Genomic DNA, 24,165 nt, shown 5'->3' on the forward strand with positions numbered 1-24,165 from the left:
AAGAGGTCAGAAGAAATTATGAAGATTAGATTTGCAATTCACAGAGACACAATGGAAGGATTATATGTATGACTCCCAAATATGCAACAAAGTCTAGAAGATTTAGGATTCTTGCCTGCAAGTGTTTGCAAAGATACTTTTATACCACAAGCAAACCCCAGATAATTTTTCCTACAGTAGATAGCAAATGTTGGAGGTGTGATGGGGAAGCAACAGGTAAATGGGAGCATATGTTTTAGGACTGTAATGAGTTGACAGACTTTAAAAATTCCCTACAGAGTACTCTGTCAGGAATACTGGGTGAGCAAACGAGTGTACCCAAGGAAATGATTTCTTGAGCTGGGATACAGGCTCTGAATTGCCTAGGCACAGTAAGGCCTTGTTAAGTTTAATTCTGGTGCTGCCCCCCCCCCCCCCAAAAAAAAAAGAATTACTAGAAAATGGAAATAAAAATCTAAACCAAGTACACTTTAAGTTGTGAATGTTGTGACAGAGATAAAAATGGAAACTGTGGGAACAATACATGCAGAAAAAAGGTTTTCGAGGAGGAATGAGGCTTAAGAGAAGGCAGGAATTGAATCATTTTCGTAATGTTACCTGAATTATAGGATACAGAACGATTTATATGATGTATAACATTTGTAAATGTGAACGTTTTAATATGGTTTGATTACTTTTATATAAATTTAAGTTTGTCTATGTCACAAGTGATATTTTAATAAAGGTGTTAAAAAGTAAAGTCTTGTTTACATGGAGAGTTGCACCCCTGAAATGCCCTGACATATTTATGAAATGCAGAAATGTTACAAAGATTTATAACAAAAATTGCTGCTTGTTCACCAGCCAAGAAAATGATTTTTTCCCATGATTTCTGATAGACACTGAGACATATGGAGAGCCAAAGGGACTGGAACATTTTTTAAAGAACTGCTTAGAGATTTGAGGCTGGACTGTGCCTTTATGACTGACAGCAGCTAACTTGACTTCAATACACTGGCTTTGCAAAAGTCAACATTCATGTCAAGAACACATAACAGTCAGAATTGCAACTGGAGATGCACAATTATAGTTCTTTGCAGTGCATGGATTTTAATGTGACTCATGTAAGAAGCACTAAAAGTTTTATAACTCTGAAAGCTATAAGACAGAACTGGCTTACAGACAGTAACCACCATAGAATGAGTGCAACTGGAAAGAGCCTTACAACCATGTTAAGCAATTAATTCAGCCAAGTGCTTAACATGTTCTATAGCTCTCTGTGCTTCTCACCGTTGTTCTGTGGTGGTGGTGGCTGACCAGTGTTAACGCTTCAGAATGAGACACACGTAAAAGGAGTAACGGGATGCATATCTTTTCTGATTTCAGAGTGCATAGTATTCCATGCATCTGATGGGAGATTAATAGTGATGACAATGTAAGAAATGATTAGACAAACATGGGGACAGTTAGACCAAGAAGAAACTAAATATACAGTAATGAAACATTAACTATACAATGTCTCTCTGTATCTATATATCTATATATCTATATATCTATATATATATATATATATATATATATATATATATATATTTTAAGTGTGTGCGTGAGAATGTCTGCATGTATACTTGCATGTATACTTGCACATTGTATATTAACTCATTAGCAGATTATGGATATTTCCAAAAGAAAGAAAAATTCATAAGCCTCTTAAAAGGTACTGTGCAATGAAAACTGACACTGAACCTGCAGTATGTAAAGCTAATGCCGAGTTTATTAACATAAACTGCCTAGCAGAAAATGGGCAAAAATAAAACTAAGTGAAATGTATAGTTACAAAGGAAACACTGGGTAAGCGAAGAAAAGATTTAGCAGATGTGGCCAACCACTATACAGGGGTAGAATTTTCAATAGAGAGTGCAAAATGTAGGAAGCATTATACAGAGAGAAGCCTCCAGCTACAGAATGAAAACACAACCATGAAGAGTTAACAAAAGGATAGATTGGAGTGTAATGGGGCATTAGGGTGAGTTCACATTTAAGACGTGGAAATTTAGATATAGAGAAAATTGAAAAAAATGGGAGAAGACAGGAAGCGGAAACAATGGAAGAATGCTGTACATTATGGGGAGCAGTCTTCATGGCATGTAATAGCATCTGAAAGCAACCTGCAGGACTCAAGGGCAAGAAAAAAATTCAAAAATAGCTTCAGTGTGGTAGATTGGAGGGGTTCTGGTCACAAAAGCAGGGAAGAGAGGAAGAAGCATATATAGAGGGGAAAGACGTCAAGTAAACCTGGTTTCATGGCATACAGGAAAGAAGCCCTCACTTTAACCTAAACAACTCTAATGGCTCAGGTGATGAAAAAGCTTCACAAGGAAGAGTAGACTGAGTGGCTGATGACAGCTCACCCAACTTAGGAGGAAAGCAAGTAGCTTGTTGCAGTCCTGGCACCTGGTACAGAGAAATGTGTTTGGCAAGCCACATCTATGTGGTAGCTTTCATGGAGGATATGCGGCAATGTACATATGTGCAAGGGAATATATTGCATGCTTTTGCATTTGCAAGTGCAGAAGCCAACCACTACACAGAGGTTAGGGCTAAAATAAGGAAGTCCTTTCCAATAAAAATTCCTTTCCATCTGCAAACCACAAAAATCCATCGAACACAGTCTTTACTCTTGCTCTATAGCCAAAAGCTGGAATTCAATTCCACTATCTGTTGGGTCCAGTTCTAACCCATATGGCTTTAAACAAACACTAAAAGAATACTTATCCAAGTCTTGGCTTTGATCCTGCTCTACTCCTGGTTGAACTTTCTTGTCATTCTTACCCATTGGTTTCTAAATTCCCCACTGACTGCCATCATGTTACTTAATTTACACTCGAAGACTTACATATGCCTGTGTGTATGTAAATGTACAATCTACACCTTTATGGAGATAATATGCACATACCTTGACACAACCATATAATTACTGTAATCATTCACAAGTATATCCTTGATTTTAAATTTCTCTGCTTTCATATTGTGTGCAATATTTTTTCATCTGATGTTCAAATTCTTTGCTAAAATAACATGATTCTCATAGGGCCTCAACCAGAAAGAACATTAACAGAATTAAATATAGTGAAGTACCAGATGAAATTAACCTTCAGGGTAACTTAGAATGTATTACCAAAGAAGTTGTTAATATGATTCAGTGTAGATGTAAACTTTTGAAACTTTCACGAGTTTTAAAACATACATTCAGGAACATATTATATGTATAAAGGGCAAAACTGAAAATCCTATTGCAGAACATTTTTATTACAACATAATTGAGATTCTTCAGTTTTATTTTAAATTGTTGCTTTTTTAGAGAAAGCTCTTTGTAATAGATAAGAGAGGAAAGAAGCTACTTGACAGTTTAAGGTATATGTATAAAATCATGGTATACTATGGACTGAATTAGGAAATTGAATGGAAATTGCTAGCGTCTTAGATTGCATTATGTCTTGTTTCTATTTCTTACTTTATTGATTTACTATTTAATTGAATGTTATTTGGTTCATTTTGCTATACATATTTACTTTCAGTGTTCTATAGTTCCCCTGAAGACTTCTGGTCAAGGTGCTAGGAGAATCATGTTGCTTTAATAGTTCCCATATAAGTGCTCTTGGCAATGAGAAAACCTTGGGGAGTCAGACAAGAGAAAGGTTGAACCTGCAATAACTGTGTACATCTTTAAAATTTTGGAGTGTTTAGCCTTTTGCTGGTTTCCAGTATTTTTTTTTATGATACTGTCAATATGACAATAAGAAAATATAAGATCCTATACTTCCAAGATGGCTGCTGAATGAGTGGAATGTATAGATTAGAACTCTCCCATAGTGAAAACTTAGAAATTGTAATAAAATGGCAGTAACAAGTTAACAGTTTGGATAAAATATGGTTATTAGCTGGTAATTACACTGTCTAGAGGACAACATAGAAGAAATCTGAAGAAAGATGAGCTGATAAAACTGCAGAAATCAAATAATGAAATGAACAAAAGACTGGCTGAACATGAGACTTCTCAAGAAGAGCTGTGAGAAAAATAGTAGTGCTAGACACAGCACATCGAAAAACTGAGATTTTTTGCTATATCAGACAAACTGGAAGGAAATGATTGCATTCATGTTATGAAACTACAAATAAGAAACAGGACAGATGTTCCACAGCAGAATTTGTTAATTAAGCAAGTACATCATGTGTATGACCCATATTAGTAAAAATGCAATCATACAAGCAGAAGAATTGCTCCTGATAAAATTCTGGCAGAAGGAAAAAAAAGTTAAAAACTGGGGACACCAGAGCGATTGTGGAAAATGATGACTCTCTGTACACCAAGCCAGGAGAAGCAAGTATGCCCCAACAATCAGAGGATGTTGTGAGGCAGCTGTAAGATCCAAGTTGTTATATCCAGCAGCAATCAGAATATTTTGCTAGAGAATCACATATGTTTTTGAATTTAGAACAAGATACTGAAGAAATACATTTCATTAACAAAGAGTGAGCCAACAAGCTGATGGTGATTGTGATTCTCAAATCTTCTGACATTAACAAAGCTGACAAAGATGCTTTGCCATTGAGATCTTTTTTATTGCTCTAAAGGAAAACTCTTGAGGAACAAAAAAAAAGCCCATGAGCTCACTAGAACTGTAGATAACCTGGACTTGAACCGGAAACCAGGGTTTAAGACCAGCAACAAAGTAAAATTAGTGAATAAGCAGGAAAATTTTAAAGCATCAGTCCCACTCGAATTGTGGCTCTGCAAGAAGATGTGGATGGAAAAGACTGAATGATTGTTGACAGTGTTAAATTGGTGAGAGAACTGTAAACCCCACTTTATGTTGTTAATGTATACATTCCTGTAAGAAATAGAACACAACAGAATTGTAAACATTTTCTGTAAATAACCAACTGCTATACAACTCAATGTAAATACCTGTTACTGATGAATTCTACTTGCTTTCTATATTTCAATGTGTTCAACTGTGTATTGTTTTTATGTAGTTTTCTCCCCAGACCTACACTGAAATGGGTCAGTCCTTGTCCAGTTGGACTATCCAGGTAAACAAATGCCAAATAATAAATATGAAGGGTAATTCTCGTAATGATAAATATTCTCTCATTAAACTAAGTAGACATCTAAGGTGACTAATTAGGTCAAGCAAAGCCAACTTTGAGCTTAAGATAGACTCCCATGTGAAAGATAACCATAAGGCATTCTTTAGCTATGTCAGTAACCTCAACGGCAGCACACAGCAATGAGGTAAACTGGTGGTTAATGGTGCCACATTCATCAAGTCTGGAGACGTAGTGAACCTGTTAGCAGACAAATTCAGTTCCAACTTTACCCCCCTCTCACCCCAAACAATTTTTCAAAAAATACCCTCAAACATAACCCCTCCAACCATAACTAGGGAGCATGCACTGGCTACACTTGCTAAAGCCAAGAACACAGCCTAAATGGACCCTGAAAACATCTCACGATGCCTCCAGAACAATTTAAAATATGACTTATCAGGACCCCTGGAATCATTATTTAACTATAGTCTTAAAACAGACTTTGTGCCACATGAATGGAGACTGAGACAGTCATTTCCCTTTGTAAGGGAGGACCCTCAACAGATCCTGGAAACTACAGACCCATTAGTCTGACTATTCTTATTTGCAAAGCAACGGAAAGAATTATCACGGAAATTATCAACAAGGACATAGGAGACCTACAGACTCTGGATTCATCTCAGTTTGGCTTGATCAAAGGAAGGCCATGCGTACTGAATCTGATGGAATTCTTTGAAAAGGTCACTAAGGCAATGGATGAGGGGAAAATGGTGCATACTGTCTAGCTAGATCTAGCTAAAGCATTTGATAAAAAAAAAAACACTCAGGCATTTTCAACAAACTTATGGAACTAGGTATAAATCCCTTTATGGCAAGCTGGATAGCTAGTTGGCTCACTGATAAGGACCCAGAAGGTTACAACTGGTGAGGCCACTTTCACAGAGAGGACTACAACCAGTGGAGTCACCCAGGGTTCTGTGCTAGGCCTACAACTCTTTGGTATCTACTTCTCGGATGTCAAAGCCAATGTCAAAGTCACTGAATCCCCCCAAGGTGAGAACACTCTTCAGGAAGGTCTAACACAGACAAACGCTTGGGGCCAAAAACATGACTTAAAACAAAATGCAAAGAAATGCATTATAAAACCTTTTGGGAAGTTAGACAACCCAGGTAACTACATCATCAATAAAATATCCATAGAAGTTGGTTCACTAGTCAGGGAGCTTGGACCTCATGTAGATAGCAACATACTCTTCAACCAACATGTGCCCAAGGTAATAAGAAAATCCTTCTATGTTATTCAACTTATAAGCAAGGGTATAGCACCTAGGTCCAGAGAAGTCATCATACCACTGTACTCTATCCTCATTAGATGTATCAGTATAATGCCCCCTTCAGTATGTAACTGGTCAGACTCATTCAATAACTGGAACACTGACAAAGGTTCCTTACAAAAACGATACATGGAATAAACACAATGTCCTAAGCTGATTTCCTCAAAACCCAGTCTTCTTATTTGGCATCATACAGACGTCTGAGAGGTGACCTTTGCCTGGCATCCCATGCGCCCCTGGACCCTGCTTTAATGAAACCTTTGCACATCGGCAAAAAAAACAGCATCTACTGGATTAAAAGACCTACATTTTGCTTGTGACATAACTAGGACATGTTGGAGAAACAGTTATGTTTCTCAAAGAATTCCCATTCTCTGGAACAGTCTCCCCATCCATGTGAAGCTGAGTTCCTTCTTATTCTTATTTAAGTGTAATTTAGACCAACAGGTTCACAGGAGGTTACCAGGCAAATGGCCTAGGGCCTTTACAGGCCTAGCCATATTATACCCATGTCCCATAAATGACCTTGGTTAGATGATTGTTATTCACAGAGCAAGTCTATGATCAGTACTGACTGCCCCTGTCCATGAGGGACATTGGTGTCACCCCCAGGGTGAATTTATGGTCTCCCATCCAAATGTCTAGGTCGTGCTTGAATAAGGTCATTGAGGAACCCTGCTTCATGTGAATTGAAGTTTATTCTAGAGGAGTGACAATGGATGTGTATAATCAGAAACTCACCCCTGGTCTGGCACATATATCTCTGATGGACAGAGGTAGTCAGTAAATTGCCCCCTATATAAATCAAATTTGTTGGTCACATTTAGGTAGCACAGCTAGGCTTATAAGGGCCCTAGTGGTTGTTAGCAAAGTATACACCTATGAACCTATAATGTTTAGGACGTTTAATGAAATGAGTAATATTAATATTCGTATGTCTTCTGATGTAAACTATATGCAATTTTGTAAAGTACTTCTGTATAGCATGCAGCCACAGGTATTTGAAATGCAAGATGGGGAGAGGCATACCTGTGCTTTATATGCTAGCAATATTAAAGTAGGAAAGCATTTTTATTAGTTATAATGTATCCAGGCTTTACACTGTAACATAAGAAAGGCGGGAAAGAAGACATGCATGTCTCCTAATTACAGATCCAGACACTGCTGCCCTGTTAGAGGCTTCTAGTGCATCATATCCACAGTGTAAAGCGTGTTTTGCCACTTGACAAGTAGAGTGCATTAAATCTGCTAACTCTTTAGAACTGGCACAGTCGGGAATGGTAGAAATCTTTTGCTTTAATAGTTACAAAGTGTGTTGTTGATATTTTAACATATGGAACTGACAGTTGAGTGCTCTGATAGCTAAGGTTGCAGTGGTGTAACTTTTTTACCTCATCTGTAAAGAGCTCTGGCATCCTTGTCAGAAGGAGTAGGATTCGTTGCAGAACTAGCCCTAGCTCCTTTTGGTCCCTGCGTAATGACCTCCGGGTCTGCAGCAGGATTTTTGTACAGGTATTTGTGAGAATCCAGTACTCTGTAATACCTGTCAGGTTTAATGGGAGCAGATGGGAGGGCATCAGGGGCTAAGCTGGATTCATGGAAAACATCATCCACCACTTCTAAGATAGGGAAGATGGTCAGGGGGTCTGTGCTGGGTCAGGTCTAGAAACTCTCTTGGCCTTTTCTTAGACTGAGGGAAGTCATGAGATTTCCAATGGAAATGTTCCCTGAGGGTGTAAAGGGTTTCTGGAAAAGTCTTATGGTGTGGAGGCAGAAGGAATGGATTCCTCTGCATCTGAATCCTCATATGCAGTCAGAGGTTGTTCCTCTTCAAAATCTAAATAATCAGACTCCTCAGAATCCTGCTCTGTCATTAGTTCAGGAGAAGGGTGTCTTTTCCTTTTAGAAGGTGTGGCCTGACTTCCCCTGATAAGGGAAATAAGATCCTCTGCGATCTTAAGCATTTGGGCTTGGGGTGGTGGAGCAAGAGTAATATAGTGGCTAGAGGTAGATTTTCTAGGAGTGGCCTGGCTTCTAGGCCTAAGAGTATCCATCGTTCTGAGAGAAACGATAGCTGGATGAGAAGATGTCAGTTTTTGTCTAGAATTTGTACTGCAAAATGCCTCCTTGGAAGCCAGTGCCTGGGTCGTGGCTCCGGACCCAACCGAGGCAGAGACAACCAAAGGCTCAAAAGACGAAGAAGATTTCTGCGGCATACCGGACTCCGAAAGGGCTGTGAAAGCACCTCACTGAATTCCAGAGAACTGACGACCTGCTTAGTGGTAAAGTCGTCGAAAGGCTTAGCCTTGTGTGGGCTGTCTCTATCCCTACGTTTTTTTGGAATGCCTACAGATTGTTGGCTGATGGACGCCATTTGTTAAGACAGACGATGAAAATACCTGTTTACTATAAGAGCTCTACGACGAATGGTCCTCGCGTTAAAGAGGGCATAGAACTAGCAATGGGGGACATCGTAGTCTGGGCCTAAACAAGTGACGCAGTATGAATGGAAGTCTTGGTGTGGGATCTGCTTTCCACAGGCAAAACAATTGTTAACTTTTTCGGACATCGGTTAGTGAAAGAAAGGATCTCCAACAGGGTACTTAGCTTTAGACGTTTTCAGCTGTAATCCGAGTTCTGGTAGCGACTGACTGACACACTTGAGAACTGCTTCTGCTATGGACTCCATGGCAAGAAAGACTGGTGTAATGGCGTCAGCTGCCTTGCTTTACAGCACTGATGACCTGACGTCAGTCTACAACCAACAGCAGCCAACAAAGAAAATCACTGGCTCTGGTATTCGGGTCGGCCGAGGGCTACCACAGCAGGATAAACCCACAGGTGATGACTAACAGTGAAACACAAAGAACATCAAGTTGTATACAAGCTTAGGGAGTCTATGACAAGGAAAAAAATAACTTAATTTCCTATGGAAGTGTTAGACGTATTTCAGAAATTTTATAAAAATGTATATAAAGCATGCAATCACCCACATACTTTAAGATGCCAGTAATGCAACGGTTGCCCCTTTGTTATCTGTTCTGCTTACCCATATCTCACTTTAAGCTTTCATCTTTCAGCAATCACAATTAGTGTTTGATGAATTTTGTTATTTGCTAGTAATTACAGGTATGGGGGTAGCCACATTCTTTGATTTCCTGTCCTTGCCTATTTAAGTGGTACAGTGTGAAATATTTTCTGCTTAAAAACCTCAGCTTTGGCCGGCTAAGAACTTGCTGTATTCAACTGGACGTATAAGAGAATTTCAGTACCTTTATCTGCACTTTTTAAAAAAAAAAAAATACAGTATTTAAATTGATTTTAACTGTGTTGCAGGAATATTAACTGAACTGGAAGTTTTGACTCTGCTCTTCAGTTAGTCCCACCCACCGTCCCTGTTTTTGTTTTGGTGTTAATCTTAGTGGCCTTGAAACTGCCCTCCCCTCTTGTAAATTTGTGTTTGGATACTCCTTCTGGGCCCATCTCATTTGCTCACTCAACTGAGTGCAGTGAGATCATATTCTGATTTCAGGCACTCCTACTGTGTACAAAGAGAGCATCTGGGAAACAGAAAAAAAATTAAGCTTGTTTCCTGCCTTTCCTGTTAAGTGGTATAGACTATTTGTAGGCTTCTGAGCCCCCAAGCCCTTCTGTGTTGGAGTGAAGTCTTCTAGCTTAGTTTTTTTTCTTATAACTAGCCAGTTTTCTAGTTTCAGCACTCAAATCTGTTTCTTTGATCTCAGCACTTGTTCAGAAAAAAAAAAATGTCATCTGCTTTTACTGTACTTGTGTTTCTACCTACTTTATTTTACTTTTGCATCATCTTAAAAGTACTCAATTGTATTTATTACTGCTTGGTGTAACTCATTCTAAGCCTTTTGATTTAAACACTTGGGCTTCGGACCAGTTGTTTTGCACTGAGAAGGTTTGTGGTCTGCACTGTAGTGGCAGAACAGGCAGCTTACATCCTTCCAAGTTGGGAACTGCTGATTGAGGGCTCAGTGTCGGTTATTCTAAAAGTGTATTAATTCTGGTTTAAGCACTTGGGCTTTCAGGCCAGTTATTTTACATTAAGAGGGTTCGTGGTCTGCACTCTTGTGGGAGGAGAGGCTGGACTCTGCCCTTCTGAGCTGGGAATTTCTGGTTAAAGGCTTATAGTGCATGCATATCTGAACTGCTTCTTACTGAAGTTGGTGCGCCTTGTTTGCTGTGGCATAGACTGGATTCGGGCCTGCTGGATCTAGCTTTGTTTGTGTAACTTGAGCACTAATCCAGGCATTCTCTAAAGTATTCAACTGTATTTATTACTGCTTGATAGTAACTTGATTAAAGTGTAGCTGTCATTCTAAGTCTTTTGGATTAAGCACTTGGGCTACAGACCAGTTGTTTTACATTAGGAAGGTTTGTGGCATGCACTGTGGTGGCAGGACAGGTAGCTTTCATCCTTCTAAGTTGGGAACTGCTGATTGAGAGCCCAGTGTCTGTTATTCTTAAAGTGTATTAGTTCTGGTTTAAGCACCTGGGCTTCAGGTCAGTTATTTTACATTAAGAAGGTTCGTGGTCTGCACTCTTGAGGGAGAAGAGGCTGCACTCTGCCCTTCTGAGCTGGGAATTTCTGGTTAAAGGTTTATAGTGCCTGAATATTTGAACTGTATCTTACTGAAACTGGTACACGTTGCTTGCTGTAGCATAGACTAGATCCAGGCCTGCTGAATCTAGCTTTGTTTATAAGCTTGTTGTTTGTTTGCTTGTTATTTCCATGGAATGCTAATTCCACCTAATACGTGGCTTCTCAGCGCTTCTGTGGATCACTAGTGATATCTGCATTGCTTACTGTACTTATTTCCTTGTTTCACTTGAAAGAAAGTTACTGTTTGTCATTTTTGCATTTAAGTTACCTGTAACACATTGCACTTAAGTTACCTGGCACTTGCTCACTAAAGCAATTATATACGTCAGCACTAAAAATTAAAAGCACTACACCCTCACTCCCCACTGGCCCTTGTTTTCAATTACTAAGGAATTCTCAATATTATTCTAGCATGTCCAAAGGTCAGTTGTCAATCTCCTCTCCGGTCCAGCTGGTGAATCTGGGAATCTTGAGGCAATGTTACAACTGCCTCATGTACACAGACAACCATCTCCTCCTCCCAACAAATTCCAACACATGTGAGAGATGCAACCATATAGCCAAACTGGAGGCTAAGCTCTCCCAACTCAGTACTGGCATAACCAGTCAGGAGGAGAAGGAAACCACACTCACTACAATTCCAGTCTCACATAGACCTACCACGACAGCAAACCAAACACATAATCACACAAAAACATACTCGGAGGCTCTAAATAAAGATCTGCCTAAGCAGCAGAGACCTCCAAAGCAGACACCCAAGCAACCGCTACCCCAAAACAAAACACGTGCAACACATATCTCACAAAGCCAGTGTGCCGAACAGTCACAGCCCTTAAGACTAAACAACACACCTGATACACTTGTAATAGGTGACTCTATCGTCAGGCACACTGACGTCCCGCTCACCAGGATGAACAAGGAGAGGGTCACGGTGAGCAGCCTGTCGGGCGCTAGGATCCGCCACATAACACAAGCACTCAGGTCACTCCAAGGCAAGTACAAATATGACTCAGTCATTGTCCATGCTGGCGTGAATGACCTGAGACGTACCTCCCTGGACTACATGAAAAGAGACATAAAGGACCTCTCTGAGCATGTAGCCCAGGCCGGTATGACCCTGACCTTGAGTAGCATCTTACCCTCACCAAGAATGATGCCACAATATGAAGACAAGATGATCAATTTCAACAATTGGCTTAAGTACTGGTGTCATTCAAAGGGGATCCAATGCCTGACAGCTTGGGATGACATGCTCGACAAGCCACGATGCTTCGCTAGGGACGGCTTGCACCTGTCACCCCTGGGCTTTCGGATATTGGCAAAGGCTCTTGCTACCCCCATAGTGCCTTTTTTAGGCAAGGCTCAAAAGACAAACCCACCTCCATAGGTATTACAAGGGATAAGAAACTAAGAGTAATGCTACTCAACGCCAGAAGTCTAAACCTCAAGATGCACTTTTCGAAACTCTCCTTAGCATGGAGAACATCGATATCTGTGCAGTAACAGAAACCTGGTTCAGGGCTCCCGAGAGCACCCCAGCACTACCAGGTTATACCTCATACCATGCTTTTCGCCCCAAAACTTGGACCGAACCACAAAAGGAGGGGGAGTATCGATATTCATCAAAGATACCCACACCTCCAGGTTGGTGGCAAAGCACGAAGCATCAGAGACTATCCATGTGCAACTAACGGTGGGTAAAACTGCCTTCCAGTTTATAGCCTGCTACAGACCACCCTCCCAAACCCAGGAACCCCACTCGGCCTTCCTGAGAACACTGGAAAATATGAAGGTCTCTCCAAACACCATTATATTGGGCGACTTCAACTACCCAAACATAGACTGGGAGCATTACTCTAGCTCCAACACCCTAGCCCAAAGGTTCCTAGAATTTATAAACTCCAATGCTATGGAACAACTTGTTACCACTCCCACAAGAGGGGAAAACATACTGGACCTGATCATCACCAACATGGGGACTCTATGCTCCAGACCAGAAGTGTATCCCTCACTGGTAAGATCAGACCATAAACTAATCTCACTGGATATTCACATCCCGACCCCACCCCCTGCCCAGAAAACCACAGTGAAAAACTTCTCTAAAGCAAATTTCACACTCCTCAAAACAGAGGTGGAATCCTTCAAAGCCCCCGGGCCTGTGGAAAATACGGCCCAGACCGCAGAATCCTTTATAAACACATTCTATAAACACCTTCAGGAATGCATGGATCATGCGATCCCAAATAAAACCAAGACCCAATCCTCCAAAGGCAGACGTCCTGTCTGGTGGACCCCAGCCATAAACAAACTATACAATAGAAGGAGGAAGCTACTAAATGATAGAGCAAAATCCCAAAAAGGGAAGGCATCACTGATCAGTATTAGCAAAAAACTACGGGCACTCATAAAATTGTCTAAGGCCAGCTTCGAGAGAAAAATTGCACATGACACTAAGGATAGTCACAAGGCTTTCTTTAGTTATGTTAGGAACCTGGGTGGTAATTCCCAGATATGCTCAGAATTAGTCCAAAATGACAAAAAATACACTGAACCCACAGACATTGCCAACATCCTAGCTGACAGGTTCCGCGCAAACTTCTCCCCCCCTCCCCACCAAAAGGGCAAATATCTATCCCAGCAGAGTGCTGCCCCCCTGACATCTCAGATGCTCAGGTAAGAGCCGCCCTCTCCAAAGCAAAAAACACAGCATCAATGGGACCAGACGGTGTCCCGGGCTGCATCCTACATGAACTCCAAGAAGAGCTAAACCCAAACATAAAGCTACTGTTCAGTCTCAGCCTTACTACAGGATATGTGCCCAAAGAGTGGCGTACAGCAACAGTGGTCCCTATCCATAAAGGTGGTGCCTCAACGGATCCTGGAAACTATTGCCCCATAAGCCTGACTAGCTTGGTCTGCAAAGCTATGGAAAGGATCATCATGGACCTCATAAATAAAGATATTGGGGCCTACAGACACTGGATCCTACCCAGTTCAGCTTTGTTAAGGGCAGATTCTGCCTCTTAAACCTGGTTGATTTCTTTGAAACAGTCACCAAGGCCATTGACGAGGGGAAGATGGTCCACACAGCCTACCTGGACCTCGCAAAAGCCTTCGATACAATACCCCACTCGGGCATTATAGATAAGCTCACCAGCTTAAATATAAACCCCTATGTCACTAGATGGATTGCAAACTGGCTCAAGGACAGAACCCACATGGTTAGAATTGCTGGAGCCATGTCAGACTCCAAACCAGTTACAAGTGGTGTCCCACAAGGCTCAGTCCTGGGACCTCTCTTGTTCGGTATATATTTCTCGGAGGTACATGCCAACACGGAAGGACTGTGGCTGACCAAGTTCACAGATGACTGCAAACTGGGCGCCATAATCGACTCTCCAGCCGACACAAGCATCCTCCAAAAGGGCCTCATAGAAACAGACAACTGGTGCCAGAGCCATGGCCTCAAGCTAAATGTCAAAAAGTGTATAGTCACCCCCTTTGGCAAAAACAAAGTGCCCACAAATTACCACATAGGTGGTAATCCATTAAGTACAGAATAAGTAATTAGGGACCTGGGGGCCCAAGTTGATAGCAATCTCTCATCTGACAACCACGTGGCCAAAGTGGTTAGAAAAACATTTTATATAGCCCACCTAATCATGAAGGGATTCACATCTAGATGAGGGGAGGTCATCGTGCCTCTTTACTCATCCCTCATCAGGCCCATAATTGAGTACAATGCCCCTTTTGGGATGTACCTTACCAGACACCTGCAGCAACTGGAAAGATCCCAAAAGTACCTCACCAAGAGGATCAAAGGGCTCAAACAGATGCCATATGCTGCCCGGTTAAAGAAACTCCAGCTCTACTCAGTGGCATACCGCCTGTTCAGAGGCGATCTGTGCCTGACGTATAAAGCCATGTCCAACCCAGAATTAATGGACATGCTGCACCTCAGAAAATCCAAATCCCATCGAGCTACGCGCTCGAGAGACTTCAACCTCAGCACTGAAATAAATAGGACATCCTGGAGGGACAGATTCATAACCCAGAGGCTCCCTTCACTCTGGTATAAAATCCCAGTCCAGGTTAGGCAGAGTCCCTCGTTGACTCTCTTCAAGAGGAATCTTGATGAGTGGATGGGAGACCGTAGGTTTACCCCGGGTATCACTTCTGTGTCACTGTTAGACAGAGGCACAGTATACTAACCTCGAAAAACGGCATAGCAAAATAAATTTAAAATGGGTGGCGAAAGTCAAACACACTCTGGCTAGGCTTATAAATGCCCTAAGGCAGATAGCCTAGTATGAACCTATGTTGACAGATGCTCGTACATTTTCTCATCCATTCCATCCCTTGGATGAGACATTAGAGGCTGCATCTGCCCAAGTTGGTGGCAGCTCAGGCGGATGTAAAATACCCCATGGCATATATCAAAAAAAAGAACAGGAATTTCCTCAGGGCCTTGGCTAAATTTCACCTTGTCAGTATGAACACTTACTCGGGGTTCCCCTAAAAAAAAGGACACCAGTCCTAGTGGGACTTACCCAATCAACAAAGCATAATTAATACATACATTCATACTATCATAAATACATAAACCCCTTAATGCATTTTTCTTCTGATATGCTTCACATTTATAGCAGTTTACAGGGATTAGGAAGTTTTTTCCAAAAAATCCTTGTAGATTGTGTTGGAAGTCCTAGATCAAGTGTCCATACGGGAGCATATCTCACTGTGTAAAGTGAACTACTGTGTGTGTGTGTGTGTGTGTGTGTGTGTGTGTGTGTGTGTGTGTGTGTGTGTGTGTGTGTGTGTGTGTGTGTGTGTGTGTGTGTGTATGTGTGTGTGTGTGTGTGTGTGTGTGTGTGTCCACATGGGTGAGAGAGCGTGAGTTTGAGATAGTTAGAAAGAGAGAGATAATGAGAGAGAGAGACAGTGAGCGAGAGAGTTAGTGAGAATGCCTGTGGTTATCTAGCATCCATTTGTTAACAGAGACGGGACAAAAATATGGTTGAGAATACAGAATAAAGTTTCACTTTTAACAGTGCAAACACTTAGTGAACAGTGAAAATAGCAATCAGCTGTAGCTGCATAGTATTACTGGCAATCAAGTCTTGATCAATGGAAGAAAGGAAATGTAAGAATGGTACATCCTACTTACACAGAGATAGTAGGGTCTATAAAAATGCTATCAGAGGTTGACATTCACTGCTTATCAAAAGAAGCTGAGGAAGCAGTTACACAGCTGACAAGCTATTAACTACAAGATTTCCATATGGTTTTAGCATACATCTTATTCCAAACTAAAAATGAAGTCCTTTAAGATCTAGCATAGTGTGAATTATGAGAAACCATTTCTTGTACAAAGCGGAACTAGAAAAACGCCTTAGTGCAAAAGCAGCTGGTAACAAAATTACTATAAAAAATACTTTATACCAGCTTACAAGCCCAGTGTTCCTATTAGTCATATGATGTGTGAAATATGTTCCTTCTGTGGAATGAAGGACAGATCCATCACCAGGATATACTTCCACAGAGCTCGCGGTTCCATGAAAAAGCCTAAAAGAATAAACATATTATAATTATTACAGTACAGAATATAATATGAAGTTCACATATCTTAAAAAAAAACACAATTAGTAAATACAGACGTAAAACAAAAAAATTATGTCTTGTGATATTCATGTCCAGAGGCACAACGACAAGTGACTGCAGCAGAGAAGAATCAGCTGTGTACTAACATTTGAGGGAAGACTAGTACAGCACTTGGCATAATATAAATTTCTCCAGTAAAGGATACAGTGCTCAGAGTTCTCTGGGAATAAGTCAAAGAAGCGGACACACTGATCATTATTACATACTCCTTTCTCTTAAGAGTGTTTCTCTATACAGCCCATTAGGATAATGTGTATTCATGATTAAGGCCTCAACTTCAGACATACCATCACTACATCAGTATTGCTCTCCACTCATCATACGGCAGTGGATACTATGTTATCTCTGCATCCAGGCAAGAAAGAAGATAAGCAACAAATGGCGCTGTCAACTACAACTTAAAAATTCATTTCTGTATTTATGACCACTTGTTCCCCCAATATTTGTGACAGGATATTTTGTAGAGAACTTTTTAATTCGAATAAAATAATCCACCAGCGAAATAAGAGGCAAAAACAACCAAAAATGAAACACCACCTCTCAAATTGACTCACTGCTGCCAGAGCTCAGGAACTAGCCACCAAAAAGTTAAAAGTTGATAATGTAGTCATTTATTGCACAGTCTTAAAAGGTTTACTATTGAAATGTTGAATGGCACTACATCGACTGTACTATAGTCAAACACGGAAGTTCGAAAATAGTCATGTCGACGACAAAAAAACAATCTAGGACTGTGTTTTAACATGGGTCGAGGTAGGGGAGATGTTTGTAGTTCTGAATAATACTGAACACCTACCTCGACCCATGTTAAAACCATTCCTAGATTGTTTTTTTGTCGTCGACATTACTATTTTCGAACTTCCGTATTCGACTATAGTACTGTCGATGTAGTGCCGTTCGACATTTCAATAGTAAACAGTCTTAAAATCATATAGAAATGTCAAGCGCTTTCGTTCCTCCACAATTAATAACAGGACTTCATCAGTACAACCATTACACCACCTTTACTTCCTTTTATACTGTCCCTATCAGTCCCTATCAATTAATTAGTTAAATTAAACTTTTAATTAAAATTTAAAGTGACCCTTCACCATCCAAATGCAACATAGCTACCAAAAATTTCCCCTTCATGAAATGTAAAATTACCAATCACAAACTTCATATAAAATCCATACGTTGGTAAAAATCACCTTACAAAAACAAATATATTATACATAAAAATACATGAATTTAGTATGAAAAAATGTTTGAGCAAAAATATATGAAAAGAATGTATGTGCCATCAGGAAAGGCTAATAAAAGTGAATATTGGCTAGGTTTGATTTTCAGTAACTCACCTTACACATTCCTAATATTCTATTACAACAGCTTAAAAAGTACTTACACAGCTTCTCTTCCTTCCTATTGTATTATATTCTAAATATCTGTTGGTCAAAGTTTTAAAGCTTTTCTTCTTAAAACACGGAGTAAGGACATATTATCATTAATGCCTGGGGATTGGCTACATTTAATCTAATCTGCCATTGTTGTTCTTTCAACTCTAGCATTAAATCCCGCCATCCACCTCTAGGGTCATTAGGAATAACTTCCAATATACCAAAGTTAAAACTGGAGAAATTAGGGCATTCAATACTATGTCTAAACAGAGCATTGTTAGCATTTGCCTTCTGGATAGAATACATATGCTTGTAAATTCTCTTCTTAAACTGTCTCTCAGTTTTACCTACATAGTATTGTCCACATCCTACACAAACTGCAATATAAACAATCCCTTTAGTATTGCAATTTCCCTTTTGTAATTCCACTTTAAACGGTACCCCATGTAAAATCAGGCTGCTTTCCTTCAATATAAATTGACACTGCATGCTCCACAGCATGTTGTACCCTTAGTTGGTATAATTTTTTCAATAAAATTTTCTTTAAAAAGTGATTTACAATTTCTACTAGTTTTATACGTAAAGTTTGGTTCATTACCCACAAACTTTAAAATTTCCATGTTCCCTTTGAAAATTAACCAATTTTTCATAATTATATTTTTTATATCTTTAGTATTTGAGACAAATGGGATCATCATCCCCTTACTGAAATTCTGATTTTCCTTTAGGTGTTGATCTCATTGTTTAATCCATCTCCATTACCTAATAAGGGTTTATATTTATTGCCCCATCCAGCTTTCAGTTCTACACACACATTATCCACCAGTTTTTTTGCGTAACCCTTCTCCAAAAACATTGTGCTAATTTTCTTCATTTCAACTTCAAAAAGTTCAAATCTGGAACACATTCTGACCGCTCTAGCTAATTGGCCTTTCAAAATTTTCCATTTCATGTGTCCCGGATGACAACTATGGTAGTCGAGGTAATTACAGGAAAATGCCTCCTTTATGTACAGTAGTTGTACACTTCTTTTTCGTTATATCCTTCATAAGTGTAATATCCACATAACTAACGACATCCTCACTAAAATTCCCCATAAATTTTAAAATGGTGAAACATTATTTAAATAATCTAAGAATAGTTTGTCATTCTCATTCTTGTCTCTCCAAATAATAAGGATGTCATCCAAAAAGCGGAAATATACTATCCACTTCCTAGCTAATTCACAACTTAATACATATTTTATCTCCCAGGCATACAAAACTAAATTCATCAAGATGGGTGCACAACTTGCACTCATCACCACTCCCATTAACTGCTTAAAATAAGCCCCTTCAACAGTGAAATAGTTGTTGTCCAGGATAACTTCCATAGCCAGGATAATAAAATTTATCAATGTTTCATTTAAAATTTTAAGGTTACAAATAGCTTCTTGAAACAGACTTAGTCCTTCCTGGTGGGGAATAGATGTAAAACAGATCGATATCTATTGTAGCAAAAGAACACTGTTCACTAAACCATATTTGATCAATTTTTGCCAACAAGTTCAATTAGTCTTTCATAAAATAAATAATTAATAGGACCTGTTGCATTTTTAAGCACTCTATTAATAAACCCCCCCAATGAATAGGTAGGCCGGTTCTGTGCCAAGATAATAACTCTGAATGGAGGGTGAGACACTTTTTTATTGAACTTTGGGATACCAACTGCAACAGGAATCAATATATAATCACTTTTTAGGAACCCATACATTTCTTCCGAAATAACCTCTTGAAACAATGAGTCTTCCAATAATAAATGAATCTTTCTGTCTGCTATAAAAATTTCATTTTCTGAAACTTCGTGATATTTGTCAGTATCACAAAAAAATCTCAAACAAACAATTAATATAATCCATTTTATTAAACAAAACTACTCTCCCTCCTTTATCAGGCTTCATCACTCTGATTTCTTCATCATTTTGAATAATTTTAATAAGTTCAAATTCATCCTTAGTTACATTATAATACTTGTTTACTTTTTAATTCGGTCAAATGTGAACATTCCCAGAAAACAAGTTCCCAGTTTTCACTTTCTTCCCCTTCCCCTTCAGATATCCAACAGCTACTCTCCATTTGAGGTATAGAAATTCCTTTGCAGGCACTTCCAAGTGAATATTCTAAACCTTTGGGATTTTGTTGCATATTTGCATGCCAGGAAAGCTTCATCCCATGATTCATTTGCAATTTGTTAATTTATTAATCACCTTTCCCTCATTAACTCATCTGAATGCCATTTGTAATTATTGTGGAGTATTTTGTACACTTTACTGATTATTCCTTTTTTTATCTTTAGCATAAGCATTACCAGAGCTGACATTTCAATCTATGCCCCCTCTGTCTGTCTGAACTCTTGTAAGTCCTTGGTAAGGCAAGGTAAACTCCAGTGTACAACTCAAACAATTGTTTAGCTTTGTCTCATTCTTTTACTTGTTCAGCCTGCTGTACCCATTTTTGGTATCTTTTTGCTGTTTTCTTTACCTCTAGAATGCCTGCTTTATTTGCAGATATTCTTTCTCAAGTCTTTCACTCTCTTGGTTCTTAAAATGTTTTCTGCCAGTTTATATGTAGTTATTAACATTCTTATTAAGAGCTTGTACTCAGTAGACTATTCATTCTTCATCAATGATATCCTTCACGGATTAAAATAAAGAATGGTTGTGTTCATATAGAATGGTTGTAACTAATGAAGCATATTCAAACATGGATGCTAATACACTGATTACAGAACAATCACTTTTTTGAGTTTCAGGTATAAGCAAGTTTGAAATTTTATATGCATCCATGAGCTTTTGTAATGCCTTAGTTGTTACAAGTTCAGTGCATGTTTGGAATGATAAAGTCTGATCAAATATCACCCCCCCCCCCAAGTACTTTTGGTGGATTAAGACAAACAAGGTACCTAGAGGGTCTTTAATGCATTTTATACGCAGAGGTTATTTATCTATTTTTTTTTATATGTACTGATTTGTCATAAAAGTAGATTTGTGAAGATTAATACACAATTTATTAGCATTGCACTAGTTCCAGAAGTTTAAAATCTTTTTGAACAGAAGAACTTAAAAGGGATGATGTTTTGCTTGGGTCAGTAAGAACATATCTGCATATAAAGTAATATCCAGTTGTGGACGATCCTAGGGTAATTTGTTTTTATACATAATAAAAATAGCAGAGACACTAACGCTGAACCATAAGGAGCATCTTTACTGAGACAGCCTGTACCTGACATGCAATTTTGTCCTACAACAGAAATTACCTATTTGTTAGGTAGCTTTAAAATCAAGAAGCAACATTTGTAAAGGACACACAGTTGAGCAGTTTGTGATGTAAGGGAGAACATTCCACTGTTCTGAATTATCTTAAGTCTAAAATGGCACCTGTCACCAAACAATTTTCCATACAAGAGAGGATTTTTTGAAAAGGGACAATACAGAATGGCAGTGTTATATTCAGGGTGAAAGCCATGTTGCCTTCTGAAAGGTCATATTTTTTGTAGAATTCAAGAATTTGTTGGCAATATATTTTCCAAGAATTTTATCTAGGGGACATATGTTTGGTACAGGCCTACAATCTGTGGTTGTAACAATAGTTGGGATGTTTAGAAGCAGGATAATTGGTGCATGTTTGAAGCTTTGAGGAACTGTATTTGTAATTAATTGATAAAATGTAAACAATGGTGAGAGGTTTAGGGACAATATAGCATCCTATATTTAGGATTTTAAAGTAAAAGTGGTGAAATTGTGGCTTACATTTATAGTCAGTATTTTGTAAATGATCCCCTACTAAATTATTTATAATCTTGAAATAAATCTTGGTTGTATACTGATTTTTAAAGATGTGTTTCTGTTCAGGGCTGTACTAGTACAAGAAAGAAAGAAATTATTATGTATAGCTGGTGAAGCATTTGTGTCTTTAATAACATTAAGGATGCTGATATTCATTTTGGCAGGTATGATTTAGGGAATTTTTGTTTGAACTGATGGCCTTTATTGCCTTCAAAAATTTTTGGAGGTTACCCAAATCTTGATTTGGAAAGTTTCTGTAGAATTTAGCTTTGGCAGCATTTAGCCAAGATCAAGTACAGTACTTTTATTCTTGTAGCCCTTTATAAATTTGGATATTCCTGTAATTGTGAGCTATTATATGGGTCTGTCCACCAAGAGTCTTAGTTTTACATTCAATTTTATGTCCAAATTTAACCAGGGAGCAAAATTACTTCCTGCTCTTCTATGTTTCTGTTGCATTAATATGTCTTTAATGTGAGTAGTGTTTCTCTAGAGTGTCACTAGAAATAATGTAGGATCTATTTAAGGCTACACTAGACAATGCAAATGACTGTAATTTGTCTAGAATCATCTCTTCAAGGTTTATGGGAATAGCACAAGAAAGAATGGTTAGTTATTTTTTTCTTTTACTGCTTTACAAGACAGATGAGAAATGACAGGACAATCATTGATGAGTATGGAAGAATTTGTATGTTTTGAAGTTCTAGTGGTAATTTGGTAATTATTATGTCAAACAAGCAGGAAGGATGAGTGAAAGTTAATTTAGTCTTGTAAGATTTTTAATTTGAAAAAGGCTGCAAGTACAGATATCATTTTTGAGAGAGCAATTCCACAGAGATCAATTTTGAGAGAGCAATTCCAATTAAGATTAAGACTGCAACAGATGAGTAAATTATTATTCTTGAAAATGTACATTACTTGGTATACAAAATTTTCAAAAAGTGTAACATTACAAAGAAGGAAAAAAAATACACACACACACATAATATATATATATATATATATATATATATATATATATATGTGTGTGTGTGTGTGTGTGTGTGTATATTGTAGAGATATTAATTTCTGTATGACCACCCAGTAGGATTTGTAGGAGTGCCCAATAAAGGTCTGAATCATTAGAGGTACAGCTCTTGACTAGCAAACAAGGTGAGATATTGCAGTAATTCCTGACATAGTACACCAACCCGTTGTCTGGATCCAGGTCTATAACACAAGGAACTGGATAGAGAAATATGGGGAAACCAGGAGGGTTCTTTAAGTGAAGACTCTTGTGACAGAAATACTTTTAGATTTTTTATTGGATTTCCAATGCTTCAGACTGCTCTAGTTTATTATTAACACTGCATGTATTTATTAATTGTATGGATAGATGAAGTGAAGGTGTTAGCTGTAAGGCAAAGGTTTTTGATTTAAGTCATTTCACAGCAGTACTACTGTAATTATTACAAACGAGACAAATTTCTGTCCTTTGCAGAATGTTTTAAGAGGGACCTTATGTCTTCTACATTTCAGGCATGTTATGCAAATAGACAAGGACTACGAAGTGAAAGAGAAAGTGCAATTTGTGCATTTGAAAAAGTGCATGAAGGAAGAGAAATGAGTAATGTTGTTGTGTCTTTCGGCTTTTCCCGGTTAGGGGTCGCCACAGCGGAACTCCGGTCCGCTAACGATTGGTAGTTGATTTTTACGTGCCGAGTTACCAGCCCTGACGCATAACCTTCAACGAAGATACACCCATTCACGCATGTCTCCACGTAGAAGACGCTCTAACTGAGAATCGAACCGGACAGCGTCTTACTGTGAGGCGACAATAGTTATCAATAAAAAAATAATGAACACTGTTTAAAGGCAAATTTCAAGTAAGTGAGCAGTAACATCTCTACATGGTATAAGTGGATAAGATATTTAGAAAGAAGTATTTTAAGCCAGTTAAAAATGCGAACTAGATTGCAGTTAAAAGGACTGTGATACAGTAGCAGAATGTTTGGCATGTATAAGTAATAATATGAACATAAATAACTAAGGACTGGTGTTTGGCTCTGCTAGCGTCTAGATGCATCAGTGAACAGAAATGCTTAGTAGCCTATTAGGTCAGACGTTGTTCTAAGAGTTATTTATTTTAGTAAAATGGTAAGTATTCAGGTAAGTATTCAGATTTAAACTATGGAGTGTTTATGTCACTGTATGTTATAATTTGTAACAAACAGTAATGGCAATGATCAGCTGGACTGATTGTTGTGCAAAAATGTGTGTGAAGAGACAAAT

The 24,165-nt window shown here is 38.7% G+C and overlaps 1 protein-coding gene across 2 annotated transcripts in view; it reads right to left on the bottom strand.

The window, feature by feature from the left end:
* The window catches only part of CCHR1.PART1H5orf34 (chromosome chr1.part1 C5orf34 homolog), a 1,113,566-nt gene that overhangs the window by 711,674 nt on the left and 377,727 nt on the right, over positions 1–24,165 (bottom strand). For both annotated transcript variants that reach the window (XM_044076898.1, XM_044076888.1), the window contains exon 5: positions 16,485–16,599. In XM_044076898.1, coding sequence (XP_043932833.1) covers positions 16,485–16,599 — 115 coding nt within the window. The remainder of the gene's footprint in view (positions 1–16,484; positions 16,600–24,165) is intronic.

Source organism: Protopterus annectens, chromosome 1.part1 (assembly GCF_019279795.1).
Source record: "Protopterus annectens isolate FY-2018-M chromosome 1.part1, PAN1.0, whole genome shotgun sequence".
Lineage (NCBI taxonomy): Eukaryota > Metazoa > Chordata > Ceratodontiformes > Protopteridae > Protopterus > Protopterus annectens.